This window comes from Bombina bombina, chromosome 3, assembly GCF_027579735.1.
Source record: "Bombina bombina isolate aBomBom1 chromosome 3, aBomBom1.pri, whole genome shotgun sequence".
NCBI lineage: Eukaryota > Metazoa > Chordata > Amphibia > Anura > Bombinatoridae > Bombina > Bombina bombina.
The window spans coordinates 217,939,140-217,964,440 of record NC_069501.1 but is presented as its reverse complement, the minus strand read 5'-3'; the positions used below and the strand labels follow the sequence as shown (position 1 = coordinate 217,964,440).

The 25,301-nt window shown below is 40.7% G+C and overlaps 1 protein-coding gene across 1 annotated transcript in view; it reads right to left on the bottom strand.

Moving 5' to 3' along the window:
- Window positions 1-25,301, bottom strand: part of EFCAB5 (EF-hand calcium binding domain 5) — a 208,160-nt gene that overhangs the window by 57,465 nt on the left and 125,394 nt on the right. Inside the window, exon 13 of the mRNA XM_053705221.1 lies at window positions 5,219-5,505. Within this exon, the coding sequence (XP_053561196.1) occupies window positions 5,219-5,505 (287 nt within the window). The remainder of the gene's footprint in view (window positions 1-5,218; window positions 5,506-25,301) is intronic.

Sequence of the window (25,301 nt, the reverse complement as noted above, 5' to 3'; positions counted from 1 at the left end):
GTCCAGAATCGGGCAAAAAGTTCCCTCCTTCTTTGGGACCACAAAAAGGTTTGAGTAGTATCCCAGACCTCTTTCTGCCAGAGGAACCAGTACAATGACTCCCAGGGAGGGGAGATCCCTCACGCATCCCAGAAAAGCTTCTGGGCTGCTAACGTTGGGATTTTTCCGAACAAAAGGAACAAAAATTAGAACCTTGTCCTTTAGACTTGTTCTTCTTATCCTGTGGTAAAAGGCACCTTTGCCTCCAGTAACCATGGAGATAATTAGGTCCAGCCCTAGACCAAATAGAATCTTTCCCTTAAATGGAAGGGAAAGAAGTCTTGACTTCGAAGTCATGTCCGCAGACCTGGACTTCAACCAGAGTGCTCTACAGGTTTGCACAGAAAAACCTGAAGCCTTAGCATTCAGGCGAATAATCTGCATATTTGCATCACAGATAAAAGAATTTGCCACTCTTAAGGCCTTAATTCTTTCCTGGATCACGTTGAGGGGAACCTCCACCTTGATTAACTCAGATAAGGAGTCACACCAGTAGGTAGCCGCTCCAGCAACCGCAGCAACAGCTGCTGCTGGTTGAAACAAATATCCCATATTTTAAAACATCTTTCTTAGCAGAGTTTCTATCTTCTTATCCATGGGCTCTTTAAATGACGAACTATCCTCAAGCGGGATAGTAGTGCGCTTAGCAAGCGTGGAGATAGCGCCATCCACCTTGGGGATGGAACCCCACAACTCCAATTGAGAGTCCAGAACCGGGAATAACTTTTTAAAGGAAGAAGAAGGGGAAAATGATGAACCAATGATTTCTCATTCATTCTTAATAATATTCGCCATCTTTATGGGAACCGGGAAAGTCTGTGATACAACCCTCGTAGACCTTATCTAATTTAGGAATCAAAGTTTCCTCAGGCAATTTAGGCTTTGGAACCTCTAAAGTAGCCAAAACTTCCTTTAGTAGAAAGCGTAAATGTTCAATCATAAATCTAAAGTCTGGTTCCTACGCAGCTGGAGGCTTAGAGGCAGAAGATTCAGACCCAGAAAGAGTATCCTCTGAAGTATCAGAGGCGTCTTCATCAACGGATAATCTAGTATCAGATAAATCCAATAAGCTAGTAGATGACCCCTGGGAAGGATAGCAATATTTGACCTTTCTCTTGCGCTTAGCAAGGTGAGGAAAGCACTGAAGGCCGCAGACACTGCCGTTTGTAACTGTTCAGTAAAGTCTGGCGGTAAAAGGGAGCCTCCAGATGGAGGATTAGGAGTGCTATGGGAAACTACATGTGATTTAGGAGATGATTGTAGGGTGCGCACCTCACGGGACGGAGACTCCTCAGAGGTCGACGGCTCAGTGGTACTAAACATATTGACTTTCCTTGACATGATTAACTTATCAAGGCATGTGGAACATAATTGAGCAGGCAGGTATAATGTGGCCTCCTCACAATATAGACAGGTATTAGACTTAGGTAAAGAGGGAGTAACCTCTAACGTATCAGAGTCCTCCATAGCTTGCGCTTAAAAAGCAGACTATAGAAAACAAGATAAAATGGCACCTTATACCCCCAATGGCTGGGGCACTCACCACCTTCTATGACCCAGGCCAAACAGAGAAATTGCTTCGTCTCCAGTAAACCACACCGTCAGGAAAGAGGAAATCAGTGTGACCACACACAGTCACGTAGTGCGCCATGCAGGACCGCCCCTGCTATAGGAAAAAAAATCGCCAAGCCTACCAGGCTGCGCAGCTTATCCAAAACGAAAGTAAAAATCTGTACATTCCAACATCTGCCTGAGCCTCATCTCACACATGTCGCAGCATAATCATAATAAAATAAATTATGTGATTAATCCCCCCTGTTCAATAATCCCCTTCCGGAGATATTAACCCTTGATTCCATACAGATAAAAATAGCCACACTGTGACCCTGTCTTTTGCATTATCATATGTGTATAAAAAATGAAATGATCTTACGGGAATCTATGTCGTGGAACATAAACACAGCCTCTCAAGTTTGACAGTCTTGTAGCATCGCTCCTGACATGGACTTGAGTGATGGAAGCAGGCAGTGACATTCGTCAACACTGATTGCTTAGGAGCTGTTAATACGAGACGGAATGGATTCAGAGAAAGACTCTCCCTGCAGACTCTAACATTTGTCAATGCTCTCACTGAGAGGCTGACAAGACTACTTAAAACTCCAGTCCCATTCCAAAGGGTAGATACCCTTCATAAGGAACTATTCCGAATCTTCTGACACTTCTCTGCCAACCTCCTGTGACGAAAGGCAAAGAATGACTGGGATATGAGGGAAGTGGGGGAGGTATTAAAGAATTTGGCTTAGGTCTTTTTGCCTATTCCTGGTGGCCAGGTTCTGAATTCCCACAAGTAAGGAATAAAGCCATGGACTCTCCTCCTCATATTAAGAAGGAAATAGTATGACAAATACAGGTGTTAGCAATGACATTAATTAGGGTTCCATTCCATTTAGGTTTACAAGAGTCAGGTTCCTGCTATTGCTCAAGTGTAAAGGGAGGTCACACTAAATACTTGCCACTTTAGCCTATAGAAGCTGTTTTTAGTGATATTTGTTTCTGTTTTTTAATACTACACAAATATCCTGTATTTTCTGGTTGTTTTCTAATAAAGAGACAGATATAATTATTTATGGTCATTATACTATTGCTAAAACAACTAATACAATGGTGGCCTAAGACTTTGCACAGTACTGTAGATGTATGTGTCTCAATGTTAAACCCTTTGCCTAATATCTTTGTGCCCTTTTTGCAATATTTTTTTTAATAATTTTTATTAGATAGTGTTATTATGAGTGTAACTGTACTTTTCAATGTATTTTTGATGTGTTTTGTGACACTTTTTTGTTTTGTGAAACAGTTATCCAGAGTTCTGAGGTTGCGCTATCCCGACACGCATTAACTTTGTTTGCGCTCAAGCGTTTACTTGTAACTTGTAATACGAGCGGTGCATCTGACGTGTGCAAATGGCTGCAATAAACCAGACATTGCTCGCTTGCAACTGTTAGCGCGCACTCCTAATCTGGCCCTAAATACATTTTATAAACATAGTATTGAGGTTACCTCCCCCTAGTCATCAGTGCCACCATGTTGAAATCTGTCTTTCACTACATTCCAGTGCTCACTTGTTTGCACATGTGCCGCAATGCTCCTTCAGATACTTGCACTGTAACCTATGTTCCATAATAGCAGCATCCATGATTAGATGGAGGTGCATGAAATGTATTTAGTGTTTGTTTAGTGTCCCTTTAACTTTGCCACTTTCATCATTCAACTTTAAATTTTAACTAATTAGCACTTCAGAGTAAACTTTGATGGACTCATAGTATCTGAGTAGTGTGTAGGTGTCTTTTGCACTTCAAGTCTTTCAAGTTTTACTGATCAACAAAGGATACCAAGAAAATGAAGCAAATTTGAAAATAGAAGTAAATTGGATTTTTTTTATTGCATGTTTGATTTAAACAATAAAAATTTAAATTTGGCTTTACTATTTAAACGTTGTATTTTATATTTTCAGCTTTAACACACTTAAGCTTTGTATTTTCTATATTGTATATATAAATGTATTTAGGATTGTGATTTGCACACTTTCTGAGTATCTTTTAGACATTGCAGATATACTTTACTAGCTGTTGCCCACGGCTTCGCTCACATGGATTTTGTGATTTGTAAAAAAATAGCGAAAAACTTGACCACTCGCAACGACATGAACTTTTCGAGATTTCGTTAATTCTCTGTGTTGCTTGTAATCTAAATACCAATTTTCGTGTCTATAACATCTTTGTTTTTTGAGATCTAGGTATCCTCATAAATCAGCCCCCCCACCTTTCGATCCCCTTAAGTGGATTTTTGGGAAATGGTAAAACACGTGTTTCTTTATTTTTCAAGGAGAATCTAAATACCAATTTTCACGTCTGTAACATCATCGGTTATTGAGATATAGGTATCCTCATAAATCAGCTCCACCTTTTGACCCCCCTTAAGTGGATCTTGGGGAAATGGTAAAACACATGTTTCTTAATTTTTCAAGGAGAATCTAAATACCAATTTTCACGTCTGTAACATTGTCGGTTTTTGGGATATAGGTATCCTCATAAATCAGCCCCCCTCTTTTAACCCCCCTTAAGTGGATTTTGGGGAAATGGCAAAACACATGTTTCTTTATTTATCTAAGAGAATGTAAATACCAATTTTCACGTCTGTAATATCGTCGGTTTTTGAGATATAGGTATCCTCATAAATCAGCCCCCAGCTCTTTTGACCCTGTGTTTCTTTTTTTTTTTCCACAGAGAATCTAAATACCAATTTTCACGTCTGTAACATTGTCGGTTTTTGAGATATAGGTATCCTCATAAAAAAGTTCACCCCCTTTTTCACCCCCTTAGGGACGTCATTTCCAAAAATCCTTCCTACGTCATAAAAACAACGTAACTTTCAAATTTCATGTTCCTAGGTTAAACGGTTTAAGCTGGGCGTTGATGAGTCAGTCAGTCAGTTAGGACTTCTTATATATATATATATATATATATATATATATATATATATATATATATATATATATATATATATATATATATATATATATATATATATATATATATATAATGTTTCTATGTATCTTTTGCAAATTCTGATTGTATTTTTTCTATGTGAAATGAGTCTTAAAGTTTCAGAGAATGGACTGGGAAGGGATGTTTGTTCAGTGTGTCCTTACCTCCCAACATTTCCTGGAGAGTTTCCAGGACTGGGAGGTGAGCAGGACACAGATTGCTGTTTATGTTATAGGCATGGCATGGGAAGGGTTGGGCTGAGTTGGGTCTGGTCATTGGCAGAGCCAGAGCAGCCATATTTTTGCTCTGGAAGCCAGGACTTTTGCTCTGCAGCTCGAGAGACAGTGGTACAGAGCTTCCAACCCATGAGGATGTTGCAAAATTTGTGAGAGAAGGACGTTTACCACGCACTCCCTAGATAGGCCAAAAAGTAAATTCTTTAACCTAGTTTTTCAAAATGCTATGAACAAAATAGCTGGTTTAGGCAAGTTGCAGATTTGCTTTTTGGTCTCTTTAGGGAGTGTTGGGCCACACACATTTTACACAAAAGCAAGAGGAGTTTAATGTCCATTTAAGTGCTACATTCCACCCTAGGGCCAATCATACAATGCAATATGTTAATAATGTCTATGTACCTTATAAAGAGCCTGAAACACAGCTCTGTATACAGTTTCCAGGCTTCCTCCGCTGGTCTTAGCAGCTCCAATGATCTCCTGTAGCCATTTTCTTCGTGAGGACCCACGTAGCTTTTCAGCTTGAGAGCGCTCCACACTTGAGGTTAGGAATTCTACTAAGTTTTCAAACACCTCATTTTCAGGCCCAGGAATTTCACTCACTACACCTAAGATGAACTTGCCGAATTCAGGGGCTGGGAGCCTCTGAGACAACCTTTGGGACTGGGATGAGCTTAATTTTTCCCTTCCTGCCAAAGAAGAAATAAATTATTGAAATTATTTAAGTGAGCTTGCAAGACATGATGATTCTTTTTTTTAGAAAAGGTTCACATTAAAATCACTCCATAATTTTCATATTGCTAAAAATATCCATTTTCAATAACTATAGATCATCCAGTAAAAAATAAATATATATATATATATATATACAGTAAGTAGGAGGTGGGAGTTAGCTCTTGATTGGTCGCTGCACATATATTCCCTTTTGTCATTGGCTAACCGATGTGTTCAGCTAGCTCCCATAAGTGCATTGCTGCTCCTTTAACAAAGGGTAGCAAGAGAATTAAGCAAAATTAAAAATAGAAGAAAATTGGAAAGTTGTTTTAAATGTATGCGCTATCTGAATCATGAAAGAAACTTTTTGAGTTTCGTGTCTCTTTAACCCCAAAATAATATAGTTAAAAAACTAAATTTCAATTAAAAGTAGCATTTATTTGAAAGTGAAATTAACATGGGGAACATAGTTAAGTAATAATTTCAGCATAATTGATTTTTACTACTATATTGCAAATAACTAAACTCAATACTTAAATATATGGTATCTTTATACCACATAGCAATGCACTATACTGAATCAGAAAGAACTTGTCCAAATTATTCATTAGATATTAACTGGATACGTTATAGAGGAAACCAACAATTCCTTTATATTTACACACACACACTTAAAAGGATTCCAAACCAAATTTTTGTTCATGATTCAGATAGAGCGTGCAATTTTAAGCAACTTTCTAATTTACTCCTATTATCAATTGGCTAGATTACGAGTTTTTCGTTTTGAGCTGTGCGGTGCTAACGAGCAGTTTATGCTCACCGCTCACTTACAGACAGTGCTGGTATTACGGGTTTTTACAACCCAGACAAGAAGTGAGCGTTGAGCAAAATTCTGCTCCTTACCACACTCCAATACCAGCGCTGCTTACGTTAGCGGTGAGCTTGTGTAACATGCTCGTTGCACGATTTCCCCATAGGAATCAACGGGGAGAGCCGGCTGAAAAAAAGTCTAACACCTGCAAAAAAGCAGCGTAAAGCTCCTTAACGCAGCCCCATTGATTCCTATGGGGAAATAAAAATGTATGTCTACACCTAACACCCTAACATGAACCCCGAGTCTAAAAACCCCTAATCTTACACTTATTAACCCCTAATCTGCCGCCCCCGACATCGCCTACATTATAATTATTAACCCCTAATCTGCAGCTCCGGACACCGCCATCACCTACATTAAACTTATGAACCCCTAATCTGCTGCCCCCAACATCGCCGACACCTACATTATATATATTAACCCCTAATCTGCCGCCCCCTATGTCGCCGCCACCTACCTACATTTATTAACCCCTAATCTGCTGCCCCCAACGTCGCCGCCACTATAATAAACATATTAACCCCTAAACCGCCGCACTCCCGCCTCGCAAACATTTGTTAAATATTATTAACCCCTAATCTGCCGGCCCTAACATCGACGCCACCTACCTACATTTACTAACCCCTAATCTGCCGCCCCCAACGTCGCCGCCACTATATTAAAGTTATTAACCCCTAAACCTAAGTCTAACCCTAAACCTAACACCCCCTAACTTAAATATAATTAAAAGAAATAAAAATAAAAATACTATAATTAACTAAATTATTCCTATTTAAAACTAAATACTTACCTGTAAAATAAACCCTAAACTAGCTACAATATAACTAATAGTTACATTGTAGCTATCTTAGGGTTTATTTTTATTTTACAGGCAAGTTTGTATTTATTTTAACTAGATAGAATAGTTATTAAATAGTTATTAACTATTTAATAACTACCTAGCTAAAATAAATACAAAGTTACCTGTAAAATAAAACCTAACCTAAGTTACAATTACACCTAACACTACACTATAATTAAATTAATTCCCTAAATTAAATACAATTAAATACAATTAAATAAAATTATCTAAAGTACAAAAAAAACAAACACTAAATTACAGAAAATAATAAACAAATTACAATATTTTTAAACTAATTACACCTAATCTAATCCCCTAACAAAATAAAAAAGCCCCCCCCCCAAATAAAAAAGCCCTACCCTACACTAAATTACAAATAGCCCTTAAAAGGTCCTTTTGCGGGGCGTTGCCCCAAAGTAATCAGCTCTTTTACCTGTAAAAAAAATTACAAATCCCCCCCCAACATTAAAACCCACCACCCACACAACCAACCCTACTCTAAAACCCACTCAATACCCCCTTAAAAAAACCTAACACTAACCCCTTGAAGATCACCTTACCGGAAGAAGTCTTCATCCAACCGGGCCCAAGTCCTCAACGAAGCCGGGAGAAGTCTTCATCCAACCCGGGCGAAGTCGTCGTCCAGACTGGCAGAAGTCTTCATCCAGACGGCATCTTCTATCTTCATCCATTCGGCACGGAGCGGGTCCATCTTCAAGACATCCGACGCGGAGCATCCTCTTCAATCGACGGCTAACACAGAATGAAGGTACCTTTAAGTGACGTCATCTCATCCAAGATGGCGTCCCTTCAATTCCGATTGGCTGATAGAATTCTATCAGCCAATCGGAATTAAGGTAGAAAAAATCCATCAGCCAATAGGATTGAAGTTCAATCCTATTTAATGATCCAATCAGCCAATAGAATGCGAGCTCAATCCAATTGGCTGATTGGATCAGCCAATAGGATTGAACTTCAAACATATTGGCTGATTGTATCAGCCAATAGGATTTTTTCTACCTTAATTCCGATTGGCTGATAGAATTCTATCAGCCAATCGGAATTGAAGGGACGCCATCTTGGATTAAGTCACTTAAAGGTACCTTCATTCTGTGTAACCCGTCGATTGAAGAGGATGCTCCGCGTCAGATGTCTTGAAGATGGACCCGCTCCGCGTTGGATGGATGAAGATAGAAGATGCCGTCTGGATGAAGACTTCTGCCCGTCTGGAGGACCACTTCGCCTGGCTTGGATGAAGACTTCTCCTGGCTTCGTTGAGGACTTCTCCCGGTAAGGTGATCTTCAAGGGGTTAGTGTTAGGTTTTTTTTAAGGGGGTATTGAGTGGGTTTTAGAGTAGGGTTGGTTGTGTGGGTTGTGGGTTTTAATGTTGGGGGGGGGATTTGTAATTTCTTTTACAGGTAAAAGAGCTGATTACTTTGGGGCAATGCCCGGCAAAAGGCCCCTTTAAGGGCTATTTGTAATTTAGTGTAGGGTAGGGCTTTTTTATTGGGGGGGCTTTTTATTTTGTTAGGGGGATTAGATTAGGTGTAATTAGTTTAAAAATATTGTAATTTGTTTATTATTTTCTGTAATTTAGTGTTGTTGTTTTTTTGTACTGTAGATAATTTTATTTAATTGTATTTAATTGTTGTTAAATTAGTTAATTTATTTAATTATAGTGTAGTGTTAGGTGTAATTGTAACGTAGGTTAGGTTTTATTTTACAGGTACTTTTGTATTTATTTTAGCTAGGTATAATAACTAGTTAAAATAAATACAAACCTACCTGTAAAATAAAAATAAAAGCTAAGATATATACAATGTAACTATTAGTTATATTGTAGCTATCTTAGGGTTTATTTTATAGGTAAGTATTTAGTTTTAAATAGGAATTATTTAGTTAATGTTAGGAATTTTATTTAGATTTATTTAAATTATATTTAAGTTAGGGGGGGTTAGGGTTAGGGATAGACTTAGATTTAGGGGTTAATAACTTTAGTATAGTGGTGGCGACGTTGGGGGCAGCAGATTAGGGGTTAATAAATGTAGGTAGGTGTCAGTGATGTTAGGGATGGCAGATTAGGGGTTAAAAAATGTATTTTAGTGTTTGCGATGTGGGGGGGGGGGCTCGGTTTAGGGGTTAATAGGTAGTTTATGAGTGTTAAAGTACTTTTTAGCACTCTTTAGTTAAGAGTTGTATGCTACGGCGTTGTAGTGTAAAACTCTTAACTACTGACTTTAAAATGTGGTACCAGTCTTGACAGGAGAGGGTCTACCGCTCACTTTTTGGCAGACTCGTAATACCGGCACTATGCAAGTCCCATTGAAAATATAGGATATGCAATTGACGTAAGTCGATTTGCAGTATTTCCAAGTCTGGCCAAAAAAGTGAGCGGTACACCTGTACCTTCAAGACTTGTAATACCAGCGGGAGTTAAAAAGCAGCGTTGGGACCGGCCACCGCTGCTTTTTAAGCCTAACGCACAACTCGTAATCTAGCCGAATGTTTCTTCATCTTAGTATCTTTATTTGAAAAGCCAGAATGTAAGCTGAGGAGCCGGACCATTTTTGGTCCAGAACCTGGGTAGTGCTTGCTGATTGGTGGCTAAATGTAGTATTCACTTTAAAATTTGTATTAAAAATGTTTAATGCGTAATAAAAAGACATTTGCAATACATTTTGATTATTTATTTGCCTCCTTTTCATGTAATTTAGCTCTGACAGTTGTGGATTTTCTAATTCTTAGTACTGGAAATGTACACTGCTTATTTCTCAGGGCTAACCCTGCAACATATCTTTCCTTAATTGGCTTCAGCAGATAACTGCAAAACAATGCAAAACATAATGACTGTTACTAGTCTTGTCCTCTGCAGACTCAAGACTCAAGCACAGATTGCCTCCTCCAAATAAGTCAAGTGGTTGATGGGGTTTGGCTATTAAAACACAAGTGCTGCAAACAAGATGTTCATTTGTTTTAAAATGTTTAGGCTTCGCTGATATGTCATTCTATAGTAGAATCACAGAAATGTCTTGCAATTACAAGGTGTTTAGTGTCCCTTTAAACTGCAAAATGTGCAAACTTTTTTTTTTTTTTCATATAGTGATTTTTGACATAGTCCTAGATTACGGGTGGAGCGCAAATTAGCGATTGCGCGTTAACTTCACTAGACGGAAGCTTTTTGCGTGTGTCTGGTTACGCTCTTATTACAAGTTAAAAGTAAAAAGTTTGTGCACAAGCACTAATCTGACGCACGCAAAAATCCAAACTTCGAATATTTGGAGCACATTAACATATTCCCCCATAGATACCATTACTCGCGTACTAACCTGATCGTGTTTACTTAAGTGTGCTAACCTGACATGAAATATGAACATTTCAGATTTGTATGTCCTTCACATAACATATTATGTTTTATTTATTCTTAAAGGGACATGAAACCCACATTTTTTATTTCATGAGTTAGAAAGAGCATGCAATTTTAAACAATTTTCTAATTTACTTCTATTATCTAATTTGTTTTATTTTCTTGATATTCTTTGCTGATAAGCATATTATCTAGATAGGCTCAGTAGCTGCTGACTGATTCCTGTACATAGAAGCCTCGTGTGATTGGCTCACCCATGTGCATTGCTTTTTTTTCAACTAAGAATATCTTTAAAATGAAGCAAAATAAATAATAGAAGTACATTGTAATGTTGTTTAAATTTGTATTCTCTATCTGAATCATGAAGATATTTTTGGGGTTTAGTGTCCCTTTAAGTACATATTTCTATATATAGCTGATGTTTTTTTGGTAAAATATTTATCTATCTCTGGAAAAAACTTTACTATTTATAGGTATGTGTTTGAGTAAAATGAACATTTTTATTTTATTCTATAAACTACTGAAAATATTTCTCCCAAACTCCAAATAAAAATATTGTCATTTAGAGCATTTATTTGCAGAAAATGACAACTGGTCAAAATAACAAAAAATATATAAGTTCATATTCATTTTTAAACAACACAATACTAATGTTTTAATTTAGGAAGATTTCAGAAATCAATATTTGGTGGAATAACCCTTATTATCAGGCACAGCTTTCATGTGTCTTGGCATGCTCTCCATCAGTTTTTTACATTGCTGTTGGGTGACTTTATGCCACTCTTGGTGCAAAAATTACAGCAGCTCTTTGCTTGATGGCTTGTGACCATCCATCTTCCTCTTGATCACATTCCAGAGGTTTTCAAATGAATTCAGGTCTGGAGATTAGGCTGGTACTGATAGGGTCTTGATCTGGTGGTCCTCTATCCACACCTTGATTAGCTTGGCTGTGTGGCATGGAGCCTTGTCCTGCTGGAAAAACTAATCTTTAGAGTTGGGGAACACTGTCAGAGCAGGAGGAAGCAAGTTTTCTCACAGGATAACTTTGTACATGGCTCGATTCATGAGTCCTGCACACAGATGAATCTGCCCGATTCAACCTTGTTGAATCCAAGCCAATTTTCAGCTTTACCCAACACCTTGTCGTCTAATGGTTAGACGGAGACCTGGAGAGGCCTACAAGCCACAGTGTATCGCACTCACTGAGAAATTTGGTGGAGGATCGGTGATGAACTGGGGGTGCTTCAGCAAGGCTGGAATTGGGCAGATTCATCTTTGTGAAGGATGCATGAATCAAGCCAAGTAGAAGGTTATCCTGGAAGAAAACTTCCTTACTTCTGCTCTGATAATTTTCCCAAACTCTGAAGATTAGTTTTTCCAGCAGGACAATTCTGCATGCCACACAGCCAGGTCAATCAAGGTGTGGACAGATCAAGACCCTGTCATGCCAATCTCCAGACCTGAACACCATTAAAAAACCCAAAATCAAGAGGAAGATGGATTGTCACAAACCACTGAACAATGCCGGGCTTATTTAATTTTTGCACCAGGAGTGGCATAAAGTAAAAAAAAAATAAAAAAAATAGAGAAACTGATAATTTTGTAGTGGTCTCTTATTTTATTCCAGAGTTATACATATAGATATATGTAGAAATATATGATTAAAAATACTAAGAACACATTCCCCTATGTGAAGAACATTTGAATGTGAAATTTTCACAGTACATACACAGTTAAACACTTTATTAAATATTAATTGTGATGGACTCCGAATACCCTGACTGGGTATCTCCACCAAAAATGATCCTTCTTTACCCTGGAGCCTGTAGCTGTATAATGGGATAGTGATTATAGCAAGTAGCCCACCCTAATAACCAGACAAGACCAGTATTAAGGTGAAACATGAACAGAATTTATTGGGACAAACACACAGCTTATATACACAATTGCCATCTGATAAGAGCCTTATCTGATCAAGAGATTACCGCCCTTCCAGACAGGCTGGTGCCTCCATAGGAGCCATAGAGATCATACAATAGCTAGATCGCAGTTTCCGGGTGATCCAGAGGGAATAGTGGCTATTCCCAGGTACCATTGGAGAGCTCAGGGCCCCTATATGTCCCAGTCCAAAAAGCGACATGATCCGTCACTGGGGTTCAGAGTGGTAGCCGGGCAAAGGGTACTCTGGACCAGCATGAGGTAGAGAGGTTTCCAAACCCCAGGTTCCTGAGTGAGCTCCCTCTTAGCAATCACCCTAACCCATGCCTATCAAAGGTATGGCAAGTCCCCAGAAGAGAGGAGCTCTGGAGAAAAAGGTTTCTGCAGCGACCTATGTTAAAGTTCAGTGGGGATCTCTAGCAATCCCAGCCAGCAAGTAGTTCCATAAGATTCCGGCTGGGACTCGGAAAGGCAGGAAGGGGCAAGCGGGTAGTGATCAGCTCTTTCAGGGCAAAGTTCAATCATTGTAACACACAAAAAGGGGAACTGGTGGGAAACCCAATAGTCCAAATCGGAGAGGGGGTGGCCTTGGCAGCCTGGTATCTGTGACAGTGCTCCCCCCTCATAGTCCGGCAGACCCACCTAGATCCTGACAAGTCGGCTTGGGGCTGTCCGGTCAGGCTACTTCAATTCAGTTTGCCTAGAGATGCCATCTGCATTGCTGTTACTCTTTCCTGGCCAATACTGAATGGTAAAGTTAAATGGCTGCAAGGCTAAGCTCCACTGCGACACGTGTCCATTGTCCCCAGAAACCCTATTAAGCCATACCAAGGGGTTGTGATCTGTGAACACTGTAAAGTAGAGCCCACACCATTGCCAAACACTCTGTCTCTACTGCCGCGTAGCCTACTTTCCTAGGCAGTAGTTTTTTGCTGATGTAGGCTATAGGGTGCTCACGGCCCTCCTAATCCCCCTGGCCCAGCACTGCTCCCAACCCGAACATGGAGGCATCTGTATGGACACAAAAGCATTTGGATGGGTTAGGAGTGGCCAGGAAAAGGGCAGAAACTAAGGCTGTTTTCAGTTGCTGGAAGGCAGCCTCCCATTCAGGGATCACAGGACTTGCCGGGGTAAGTGTTTTCTGGTCAAGTTGGTCAGGGGTTTGGCCAGGGTGCTATAGTTGGGGACAAACTTGCAGTAGTACCCCGTTGTGCCAAGAAAGGCTAAGACTTGGGTCTTGGTTTTGGGGGTTGACCAGTTAGAGACTGCCTCAATCTTGGCAAAAGCACTACCAGGGATGCTCAGGGACTGTTGGATGGCTCGATAACTCCCGTATCAAGCATCTCCCTAATTTTGCTGCGCATGCCTTCCCTAACTGACTCTGGGACCCGGTACGCCAGCTGCCTCAAGGGCGCCTGTTCCAGGGTCTCCACCCGGTGCACCGCTACTGTGGTGTACCCAGTGTCCGTGGAGAACATGTCCTGTCAGCTCTCCCGTACCTGTCTGACTTGCTCCTGCTGCACAGTCCCTATCCGCTCAACTACTCTTATGTCCCCTACGCCTGCCAGTGCCTTACTCCACTGATGCAGCTCTGGCATGGGGAAACTCTGTGTCCTCCATGGCCGGAGTACATATGGTACCTACCTCCTCTGGCCTCTCCTGGTATGCCTTTAGCATATTCACATGAAAGGTCAGGCAAACTTGTTCATCTGAACATTTGGCTACCACATAGGTAGTATCACAAAGCTGTTCTACTACTCGATTGGGTCCCTACCAAGCCTACTTCTAGGGTGCGATTGTGCCTACCCTGGGCGATCTGAAGGTTCTCCTGCACTGTGGCAGCGAGGTCCTTCAGTCGGTCCCTGAATTCTAGGACATATCCTACAATGGAGGGTCCCTCCTCCCCAACTGACCCTTCCCAGTGGGCTCTAAGCAGGTCTTAGAGAAAATCCGGTAGATTCCTGTGGTGCCTCCCTGTAAGCAAAAAGAGGTGCGGCAGGTATCTCTCCCAGTCCCTGTGAGAGACAGAGAATGTCCGAAGCAGTTGCTTCAGTGTCCCATTAAACCTCTCACATAACCCATTAGTCTGGGGGTGGTATGGGGAGCTCGGTAGAGGTTTTATCCCGCAAAGCCACCATAGCTACTGGGTGAGCTCAGCAGTAAACTGAGTCCATTGGTCCTAGAAATTTCCTGGGGAAAATCCAATATGGCAAAGATCTGGAACAGGGCATCGGCTACTCTGCCTGGATGTTGGCCAGGGGGATTGCCTCCGGGTACCGGGTAGCGTAGTCTACTATTACTATCATTGCAAGATGACCCAAGTCATTTCCTAGCAGCACTTCGGCTGGCAAATGGCCCATGACACCCATCTCCACAGCCATGGAACCAGCACCCCAGTCCAGGTGTACCTGTGCTGTGGGGATCCGGAGCACCTTACCCCCAACCACACATACTTTAGAGATTAAATATTGTCTTGAAGAAGGCCCATAAAGGGGTTGAAACGTCGACATCTACAATTAATGTGAAATTAACTTGGAAATAAAATTATACTGTTCTTTGTTTCAGTTCAAGTCCTGTGAGTGCCCTCCCACATTTAGACTTATATATACCTGTGGAAAGAGCTGCGATATACCTCTTATCGCTTGCGCTCAACAGTTAGCGCGGCACTCGTAATCTAGCCCATCGTTGGGTATTTAAAGGAACAGTCTACTCCAGAATTTTTATTGTTTAAAAAGATAGATAATCCCTTTATTACATATTCCCCAGTTTTGCATAACCAACACCGTTATATTAATACACTTTTTACCTCTGTGATTACCTTGTATCTAAGCCTCTGCAGACTGCCCCCTTATTTCAGTTTATTTGAAAGACTTACATTTTAGCCAATCAGTGCTCACTCATAAATAACTCCACAGGGAGCACAATGTTATCTATATGGAACACATGAACTAGCACTGTCTAGCTGTGAAAAACTGACAAAATGAACTGAGATAAGAGGCGGCCTTCAAGGATTTAGAAATTAGCATATGAGCCGACCAAGGTTTTGCTTTCAACAAAGAATACCAAGAGAACAAAGCAAATTTGATGATGAAAGTAAATTGGAAAGTTGATTAAAATTGCATGGCCTATCTGAATAATGAGAGTTTAATGTTGACTGTCGCTTTAAGCAAACTATGCTAAGGTATTTTTATGGCGTGCTGAAAAACTTCAAGGTATAATTTGTTTGGGTGCCTCACAGAGCAGCACTGAAATTGATGTGCAACAAAAAAATAGCTTTAGCATAGAGTGTGAAATGGGGGTTAAATACCATCTTTTAGATGCAAATTAAAAAAAATTTTTAATCATCTTTGGCAAATTTTAAGCAACTTTCTAATTTACTCCTATTATCAATTGGCTAGATTACGAGTTTTTCGTTTTGAGCTGTGCGGTGCTAACGAGCAGTTTATGCTCACCGCTCACTTACAGACAGTGCTGGTATTACGGGTTTTTACAACCCAGACAAGAAGTGAGCGTTGAGCAAAATTCTGCTCCTTACCACACTCCAATACCAGCGCTGCTTACGTTAGCGGTGAGCTTGTGTAACATGCTCGTTGCACGATTTCCCCATAGGAATCAACGGGGAGAGCCGGCTGAAAAAAAAAAAGTCTAACACCTTTAAAAAAGCAGCGTAAAGCTCCTTAACGCAGCCCCATTGATTCCTATGGGGAAATAAAAATGTATGTCTACACCTAACACCCTAACATGAACCCCGAGTCTAAAAACCCCTAATCTTACACTTATTAACCCCTAATCTGCCGCCCCCGACATCGCCTACATTATAATTATTAACCCCTAATCTGCAGCTCCGGACACCGCCGTCACCTACATTAAACTTATGAACCCCTAATCTGCTGCCCCCAACATCGCCGACACCTACATTATATATATTAACCCCTAATCTGCCGCCCCCTATGTCGCCGCCACCTACCTACATTTATTAACCCCTAATCTGCTGCCCCCAACGTCGCCGCCACTATAATAAACATATTAACCCCTAAACCGCCGCACTCCCGCCTCGCAAACATTTGTTAAATATTATTAACCCCTAATCTGCCGGCCCTAACATCGACGCCACCTACCTACATTTACTAACCCCTAATCTGCCGCCCCCAACGTCGCTGCCACTATATTAAAGTTATTAACCCCTAAACCTAAGTCTAACCCTAAACCTAACACCCCCTAACTTAAATATAATTAAAAGAAATAAAAATACTATAATTAACTAAATTATTCCTATTTAAAACTAAATACTTACCTGTAAAATAAACCCTAAACTAGCTACAATATAACTAATAGTTACATTGTAGCTATCTTAGGGTTTATTTTTATTTTACAGGCAAGTTTGTATTTATTTTAACTAGGTAGAATAGTTATTAAATAGTTATTAACTATTTAATAACTACCTAGCTAAAATAAATACAAAGTTACCTGTAAAATAAAACCTAACCTAAGTTACAATTACACCTAACACTACACTATAATTAAATTAATTCCCTAAATTAAATACAATTAAATACAATTAAATAAAATTATCTAAAGTACAAAAAAAACAAACACTAAATTACAGAAAATAATAAACAAATTACAATATTTTTAAACTAATTACACCTAATCTAATCCCCTAACAAAATAAAAAAGCCCCCCCCCCCAAATAAAAAAGCCCTACCCTACACTAAATTACAAATAGCCCTTAAAAGGTCCTTTTGCGGGGCGTTGCCCCAAAGTAATCAGCTCTTTTACCTGTAAAAAAAATTACAAATCCCCCCCCAACATTAAAACCCACCACCCACACAACCAACCCTACTCTAAAACCCACTCAATACCCCCTTAAAAAAACCTAACACTAACCCCTTGAAGATCACCTTACCGGAAGAAGTCTTCATCCAACCGGGCCCAAGTCCTCAACGAAGCCGGGAGAAGTCTTCATCCAACCCGGGCGAAGTCGTCGTCCAGACTGGCAGAAGTCTTCATCCAGACGGCATCTTCTATCTTCATCCATTCGGCACGGAGCGGGTCCATCTTCAAGACATCCGACGCGGAGCATCCTCTTCAATCGACGGCTAACACAGAATGAAGGTACCTTTAAGTGACGTCATCTCATCCAAGATGGCGTCCCTTCAATTCCGATTGGCTGATAGAATTCTATCAGCCAATCGGAATTAAGGTAGAAAAAATCCATCAGCCAATAGGATTGAAGTTCAATCCTATTTAATGATCCAATCAGCCAATAGAATGCGAGCTCAATCCAATTGGCTGATTGGATCAGCCAATAGGATTGAACTTCAAACATATTGGCTGATTGTATCAGCCAATAGGATTTTTTCTACCTTAATTCCGATTGGCTGATAGAATTCTATCAGCCAATCGGAATTGAAGGGACGCCATCTTGGATTAAGTCACTTAAAGGTACCTTCATTCTGTGTAACCCGTCGATTGAAGAGGATGCTCCGCGTCAGATGTCTTGAAGATGGACCCGCTCCGCGTTGGATGGATGAAGATAGAAGATGCCGTCTGGATGAAGACTTCTGCCCGTCTGGAGGACCACTTCGCCTGGCTTGGATGAAGACTTCTCCTGGCTTCGTTGAGGACTTCTCCCGGTAAGGTGATCTTCAAGGGGTTAGTGTTAGTTTTTTTTTAAGGGGTTATTGAGTGGGTTTTAGAGTAGGGTTGGTTGTGTGGGTTGTGGGTTTTAATGTTGGGGGGGGGATTTGTAATTTCTTTTACAGGTAAAAGAGCTGATTACTTTGGGGCAATGCCCGGCAAAAGGCCCCTTTAAGGGCTATTTGTAATTTAGTGTAGGGTAGGGCTTTTTTTATTGGGGGGGCTTTTTATTTTGTTAGGGGGATTAGATTAGGTGTAATTAGTTTAAAAATATTGTAATTTGTTTATTATTTTCTGTAATTTAGTGTTGTTGTTTTTTTGTACTGTAGATAATTTTATTTAATTGTATTTAATTGTTGTTAAATTAGTTAATTTATTTAATTATAGTGTAGTGTTAGGTGTAATTGTAACGTAGGTTAGGTTTTATTTTACAGGTACTTTTGTATTTATTTTAGCTAGGTATAATAACTAGTTAAAATAAATACAAACCTACCTGTAAAATAAAAATAAAAGCTAAGATAGATACAATGTAACTATTAGTTATATTGTAGCTATCTTAGGGTTTATTTTATAGGTAAGTATTTAGTTTTAAATAGGAATTATTTAGTTAATGTTAGGAATTTTATTTAGATTTATTTAAATTATATTTAAGTTAGGGGGGGTTAGGGTTAGGGATAGACTTAGATTTAGGGGTTAATAACTTTAGTATAGTGGTGGCGACGTTGGGGGCAGCAGATTAGGGGTTAATAAATGTAGGTAGGTGTCAGTGATGTTAGGGATGGCAGATTAGGGGTTAAAAAATGTATTTTAGTGTTTGCGATGTGGGGGGGGGGGCTCGGTTTAGGGGTTAATAGGTAGTTTATGAGTGTTAAAGTACTTTTTAGCACTTTAGTTAAGAGTTGTATGCTACGGCGTTGTAGTGTAAAACTCTTAACTACTGACTTTAAAATGTGGTACCAGTCTTGACAGGAGAGGGTCTACCGCTCACTTTTTGGCAGACTCGTAATACCGGCACTATGCAAGTCCCATTGAAAATATAGGATATGCAATTGACGTAAGTCGATTTGCAGTATTTCCAAGTCTGGCCAAAAAAGTGAGCGGTACACCTGTACCTTCAAGACTTGTAATACCAGCGGGAGTTAAAAAGCAGCGTTGGGACCGGCCACCGCTGCTTTTTAAGCCTAACGCACAACTCGTAATCTAGCCGAATGTTTCTTCATCTTAGTATCTTTATTTGAAAAGCCAGAATGTAAGCTGAGGAGCCGGACCATTTTTGGTCCAGAACCTGGGTAGTGCTTGCTGATTGGTGGCTAAATGTAGTATTCACTTTAAAATTTGTATTAAAAATGTTTAATGCGTAATAAAAAGACATTTGCAATACATTTTGATTATTTATTTGCCTCCTTTTCATGTAATTTAGCTCTGACAGTTGTGGATTTTCTAATTCTTAGTACTGGAAATGTACACTGCTTATTTCTCAGGGCTAACCCTGCAACATATCTTTCCTTAATTGGCTTCAGCAGATAACTGCAAAACAATGCAAAACATAATGACTGTTACTAGTCTTGTCCTCTGCAGACTCAAGACTCAAGCACAGATTGCCTCCTCCAAATAAGTCAAGTGGTTGATGGGGTTTGGCTATTAAAACACAAGTGCTGCAAACAAGATGTTCATTTGTTTTAAAATGTTTAGGCTTCGCTGATATGTCATTCTATAGTAGAATCACAGAAATGTCTTGCAATTACAAGGTGTTTAGTGTCCCTTTAAACTGCAAAATGTGCAAACTTTTTTTTTTTTCATATAGTGATTTTTGACATAGTCCTAGATTACGGGTGGAGCGCAAATTAGCGATTGCGCGTTAACTTCACTAGACGGAAGCTTTTTGCGTGTGTCTGGTTACGCTCTTATTACAAGTTAAAAGTAAAAAGTTTGTGCACAAGCACTAATCTGACGCACGCAAAAATCCAAACTTCGAATATTTGGAGCACATTAACATATTCCCCCATAGATACCATTACTCGCGTACTAACCTGATCGTGTTTACTTAAGTGTGCTAACCTGACATGAAATATGAACATTTCAGATTTGTATGTCCTTCACATAACATATTATGTTTTATTTATTCTTAAAGGGACATGAAACCCACATTTTTTATTTCATGAGTTAGAAAGAGCATGCAATTTTAAACAATTTTCTAATTTACTTCTATTATCTAATTTGTTTTATTTTCTTGATATTCTTTGCTGATAAGCATATTATCTAGATAGGCTCAGTAGCTGCTGACTGGTTCCTGTACATAGAAGCCTCGTGTGATTGGCTCACCCATGTGCATTGCTTTTTTTTCAACTAAGAATATCTTTAAAATGAAGCAAAATAAATAATAGAAGTACATTGTAATGTTGTTTAAATTTGTATTCTCTATCTGAATCATGAAGATATTTTTGGGGTTTAGTGTCCCTTTAAGTACATATTTCTATATATAGCTGATGTTTTTTTGGTAAAATATTTATCTATCTCTGGAAAAAACTTTACTATTTATAGGTATGTGTTTGAGTAAAATGAACATTTTTATTTTATTCTATAAACTACTGAAAATATTTCTCCCAAACTCCAAATAAAAATATTGTCATTTAGAGCATTTATTTGCAGAAAATGACAACTGGTCAAAATAACAAAAAATATATAAGTTCATATTCATTTTTAAACAACACAATACTAATGTTTTAATTTAGGAAGATTTCAGAAATCAATATTTGGTGGAATAACCCTTATTATCAGGCACAGCTTTCATGTGTCTTGGCATGCTCTCCATCAGTTTTTTACATTGCTGTTGGGTGACTTTATGCCACTCTTGGTGCAAAAATTACAGCAGCTCTTTGCTTGATGGCTTGTGACCATCCATCTTCCTCTTGATCACATTCCAGAGGTTTTCAAATGAATTCAGGTCTGGAGATTAGGCTGGTACTGATAGGGTCTTGATCTGGTGGTCCTCTATCCACACCTTGATTAGCTTGGCTGTGTGGCATGGAGCCTTGTCCTGCTGGAAAAACTAATCTTTAGAGTTGGGGAACACTGTCAGAGCAGGAGGAAGCAAGTTTTCTCACAGGATAACTTTGTACATGGCTCGATTCATGAGTCCTGCACACAGATGAATCTGCCCGATTCAACCTTGTTGAATCCAAGCCAATTTTCAGCTTTACCCAACACCTTGTCGTCTAATGGTTAGACGGAGACCTGGAGAGGCCTACAAGCCACAGTGTATCGCACTCACTGAGAAATTTGGTGGAGGATCGGTGATGAACTGGGGGTGCTTCAGCAAGGCTGGAATTGGGCAGATTCATCTTTGTGAAGGATGCATGAATCAAGCCACGCAGAAGGTTATCCTGGAAGAAAACTTCCTTACTTCTGCTCTGATAATTTTCCCAAACTCTGAAGATTAGTTTTTCCAGCAGGACAATTCTGCATGCCACACAGCCAGGTCAATCAAGGTGTGGACAGATCAAGACCCTGTCATGCCAATCTCCAGACCTGAACACCATTAAAAAACCCAAAATCAAGAGGAAGATGGATTGTCACAAACCACTGAACAATGCCGGGCTTATTTAATTTTTGCACCAGGAGTGGCATAAAGTAAAAAAAAAATAAAAAAATAGAGAAACTGATAATTTTGTAGTGGTCTCTTATTTTATTCCAGAGTTATACATATAGATATATGTAGAAATATATGATTAAAAATACTAAGAACACATTCCCCTATGTGAAGAACATTTGAATGTGAAATTTTCACAGTACATACACAGTTAAACACTTTATTAAATATTAATTGTGATGGACTCCGAATACCCTGACTGGGTATCTCCACCAAAAATGATCCTTCTTTACCCTGGAGCCTGTAGCTGTATAATGGGATAGTGATTATAGCAAGTAGCCCACCCTAATAACCAGACAAGACCAGTATTAAGGTGAAACATGAACAGAATTTATTGGGACAAACACACAGCTTATATACACAATTGCCATCTGATAAGAGCCTTATCTGATCAAGAGATTACCGCCCTTCCAGACAGGCTGGTGCCTCCATAGGAGCCATAGAGATCATACAATAGCTAGATCGCAGTTTCCGGGTGATCCAGAGGGAATAGTGGCTATTCCCGGGTACCATTGGAGAGCTCAGGGCCCCTATATGTCCCAGTCCAAAAAGCGACATGATCCGTCACTGGGGTTCAGAGTGGTAGCCGGGCAAAGGGTACTCTGGACCAGCATGAGGTAGAGAGGTTTCCAAACCCCAGGTTCCTGAGTGAGCTCCCTCTTAGCAATCACCCTAACCCATGCCTATCAAAGGTATGGCAAGTCCCCAGAAGAGAGGAGCTCTGGAGAAAAAGGTTTCTGCAGCGACCTATGTTAAAGTTCAGTGGGGATCTCTAGCAATCCCAGCCAGCAAGTAGTTCCATAAGATTCCGGCTGGGACTCGGAAAGGCAGGAAGGGGCAAGCGGGTAGTGATCAGCTCTTTCAGGGCAAAGTTCAATCATTGTAACACACAAAAAGGGGAACTGGTGGGAAACCCAATAGTCCAAATCGGAGAGGGGGTGGCCTTGGCAGCCTGGTATCTGTGACAGTGCTCCCCCCTCATAGTCCGGCAGACCCACCTAGATCCTGACAAGTCGGCTTGGGGCTGTCCGGTCAGGCTACTTCAATTCAGTTTGCCTAGAGATGCCATCTGCATTGCTGTTACTCTTTCCTGGCCAATACTGAATGGTAAAGTTAAATGGCTGCAAGGCTAAGCTCCACTGCGACACGTGTCCATTGTCCCCAGAAACCCTATTAAGCCATACCAAGGGGTTGTGATCTGTGAACACTGTAAAGTAGAGCCCACACCATTGCCAAACACTCTGTCTCTACTGCCGCGTAGCCTACTTTCCTAGGCAGTAGTTTTTTGCTGATGTAGGCTATAGGGTGCTCACGGCCCTCCTAATCCCCCTGGCCCAGCACTGCTCCCAACCCGAACATGGAGGCATCTGTATGGACACAAAAGCATTTGGATGGGTTAGGAGTGGCCAGGAAAAGGGCAGAAACTAAGGCTGTTTTCAGTTGCTGGAAGGCAGCCTCCCATTCAGGGATCACAGGACTTGCCGGGGTAAGTGTTTTCTGGTCAAGTTGGTCAGGGGTTTGGCCAGGGTGCTATAGTTGGGGACAAACTTGCAGTAGTACCCCGTTGTGCCAAGAAAGGCTAAGACTTGGGTCTTGGTTTTGGGGGTTGACCAGTTAGAGACTGCCTCAATCTTGGCAAAAGCACTACCAGGGATGCTCAGGGACTGTTGGATGGCTCGATAACTCCCGTATCAAGCATCTCCCTAATTTTGCTGCGCATGCCTTCCCTAACTGACTCTGGGACCCGGTACGCCAGCTGCCTCAAGGGCGCCTGTTCCAGGGTCTCCACCCGGTGCACCGCTACTGTGGTGTACCCAGTGTCCGTGGAGAACATGTCCTGTCAGCTCTCCCGTACCTGTCTGACTTGCTCCTGCTGCACAGTCCCTATCCGCTCAACTACTCTTATGTCCCCTACGCCTGCCAGTGCCTTACTCCACTGATGCAGCTCTGGCATGGGGAAACTCTGAGTCCTCCATGGCCGGAGTACATATGGTACCTACCTCCTCTGGCCTCTCCTGGTATGCCTTTAGCATATTCACATGAAAGGTCAGGCAAACTTGTTCATCTGAACATTTGGCTACCACATAGGTAGTATCACAAAGCTGTTCTACTACTCGATTGGGTCCCTACCAAGCCTACTTCTAGGGTGCGATTGTGCCTACCCTGGGCGATCTGAAGGTTCTCCTGCACTGTGGCAGCGAGGTCCTTCAGTCGGTCCCTGAATTCTAGGACATATCCTACAATGGAGGGTCCCTCCTCCCCAACTGACCCTTCCCAGTGGGCTCTAAGCAGGTCTTAGAGAAAATCCGGTAGATTCCTGTGGTGCCTCCCTGTAAGCAAAAAGAGGTGCGGCAGGTATCTCTCCCAGTCCCTGTGAGAGACAGAGAATGTCCGAAGCAGTTGCTTCAGTGTCCCATTAAACCTCTCACATAACCCATTAGTCTGGGGGTGGTATGGGGAGCTCGGTAGAGGTTTTATCCCGCAAAGCCACCATAGCTACTGGGTGAGCTCAGCAGTAAACTGAGTCCATTGGTCCTAGAAATTTCCTGGGGAAAATCCAATATGGCAAAGATCTGGAACAGGGCATCGGCTACTCTGCCTGGATGTTGGCCAGGGGGATTGCCTCCGGGTACCGGGTAGCGTAGTCTACTATTACTATCATTGCAAGATGACCCAAGTCATTTCCTAGCAGCACTTCGGCTGGCAAATGGCCCATGACACCCATCTCCACAGCCATGGAACCAGCACCCCAGTCCAGGTGTACCTGTGCTGTGGGGATCCGGAGCACCTTACCCCCAACCACACATACTTTAGAGATTAAATATTGTCTTGAAGAAGGCCCATAAAGGGGTTGAAACGTCGACATCTACAATTAATGTGAAATTAACTTGGAAATAAAATTATACTGTTCTTTGTTTCAGTTCAAGTCCTGTGAGTGCCCTCCCACATTTAGACTTATATATACCTGTGGAAAGAGCCGCGATATACCTCTTATCGCTTGCGCTCAACAGTTAGCGCGGCACTCGTAATCTAGCCCATCGTTGGGTATTTAAAGGAACAGTCTACTCCAGAATTTTTATTGTTTAAAAAGATAGATAATCCCTTTATTACATATTCCCCAGTTTTGCATAACCAACACCGTTATATTAATACACTTTTTACCTCTGTGATTACCTTGTATCTAAGCCTCTGCAGACTGCCCCCTTATTTCAGTTTATTTGAAAGACTTACATTTTAGCCAATCAGTGCTCACTCATAAATAACTCCACAGGGAGCACAATGTTATCTATATGGAACACATGAACTAGCACTGTCTAGCTGTGAAAAACTGACAAAATGAACTGAGATAAGAGGCGGCCTTCAAGGATTTAGAAATTAGCATATGAGCCGACCAAGGTTTTGCTTTCAACAAAGAATACCAAGAGAACAAAGCAAATTTGATGATGAAAGTAAATTGGAAAGTT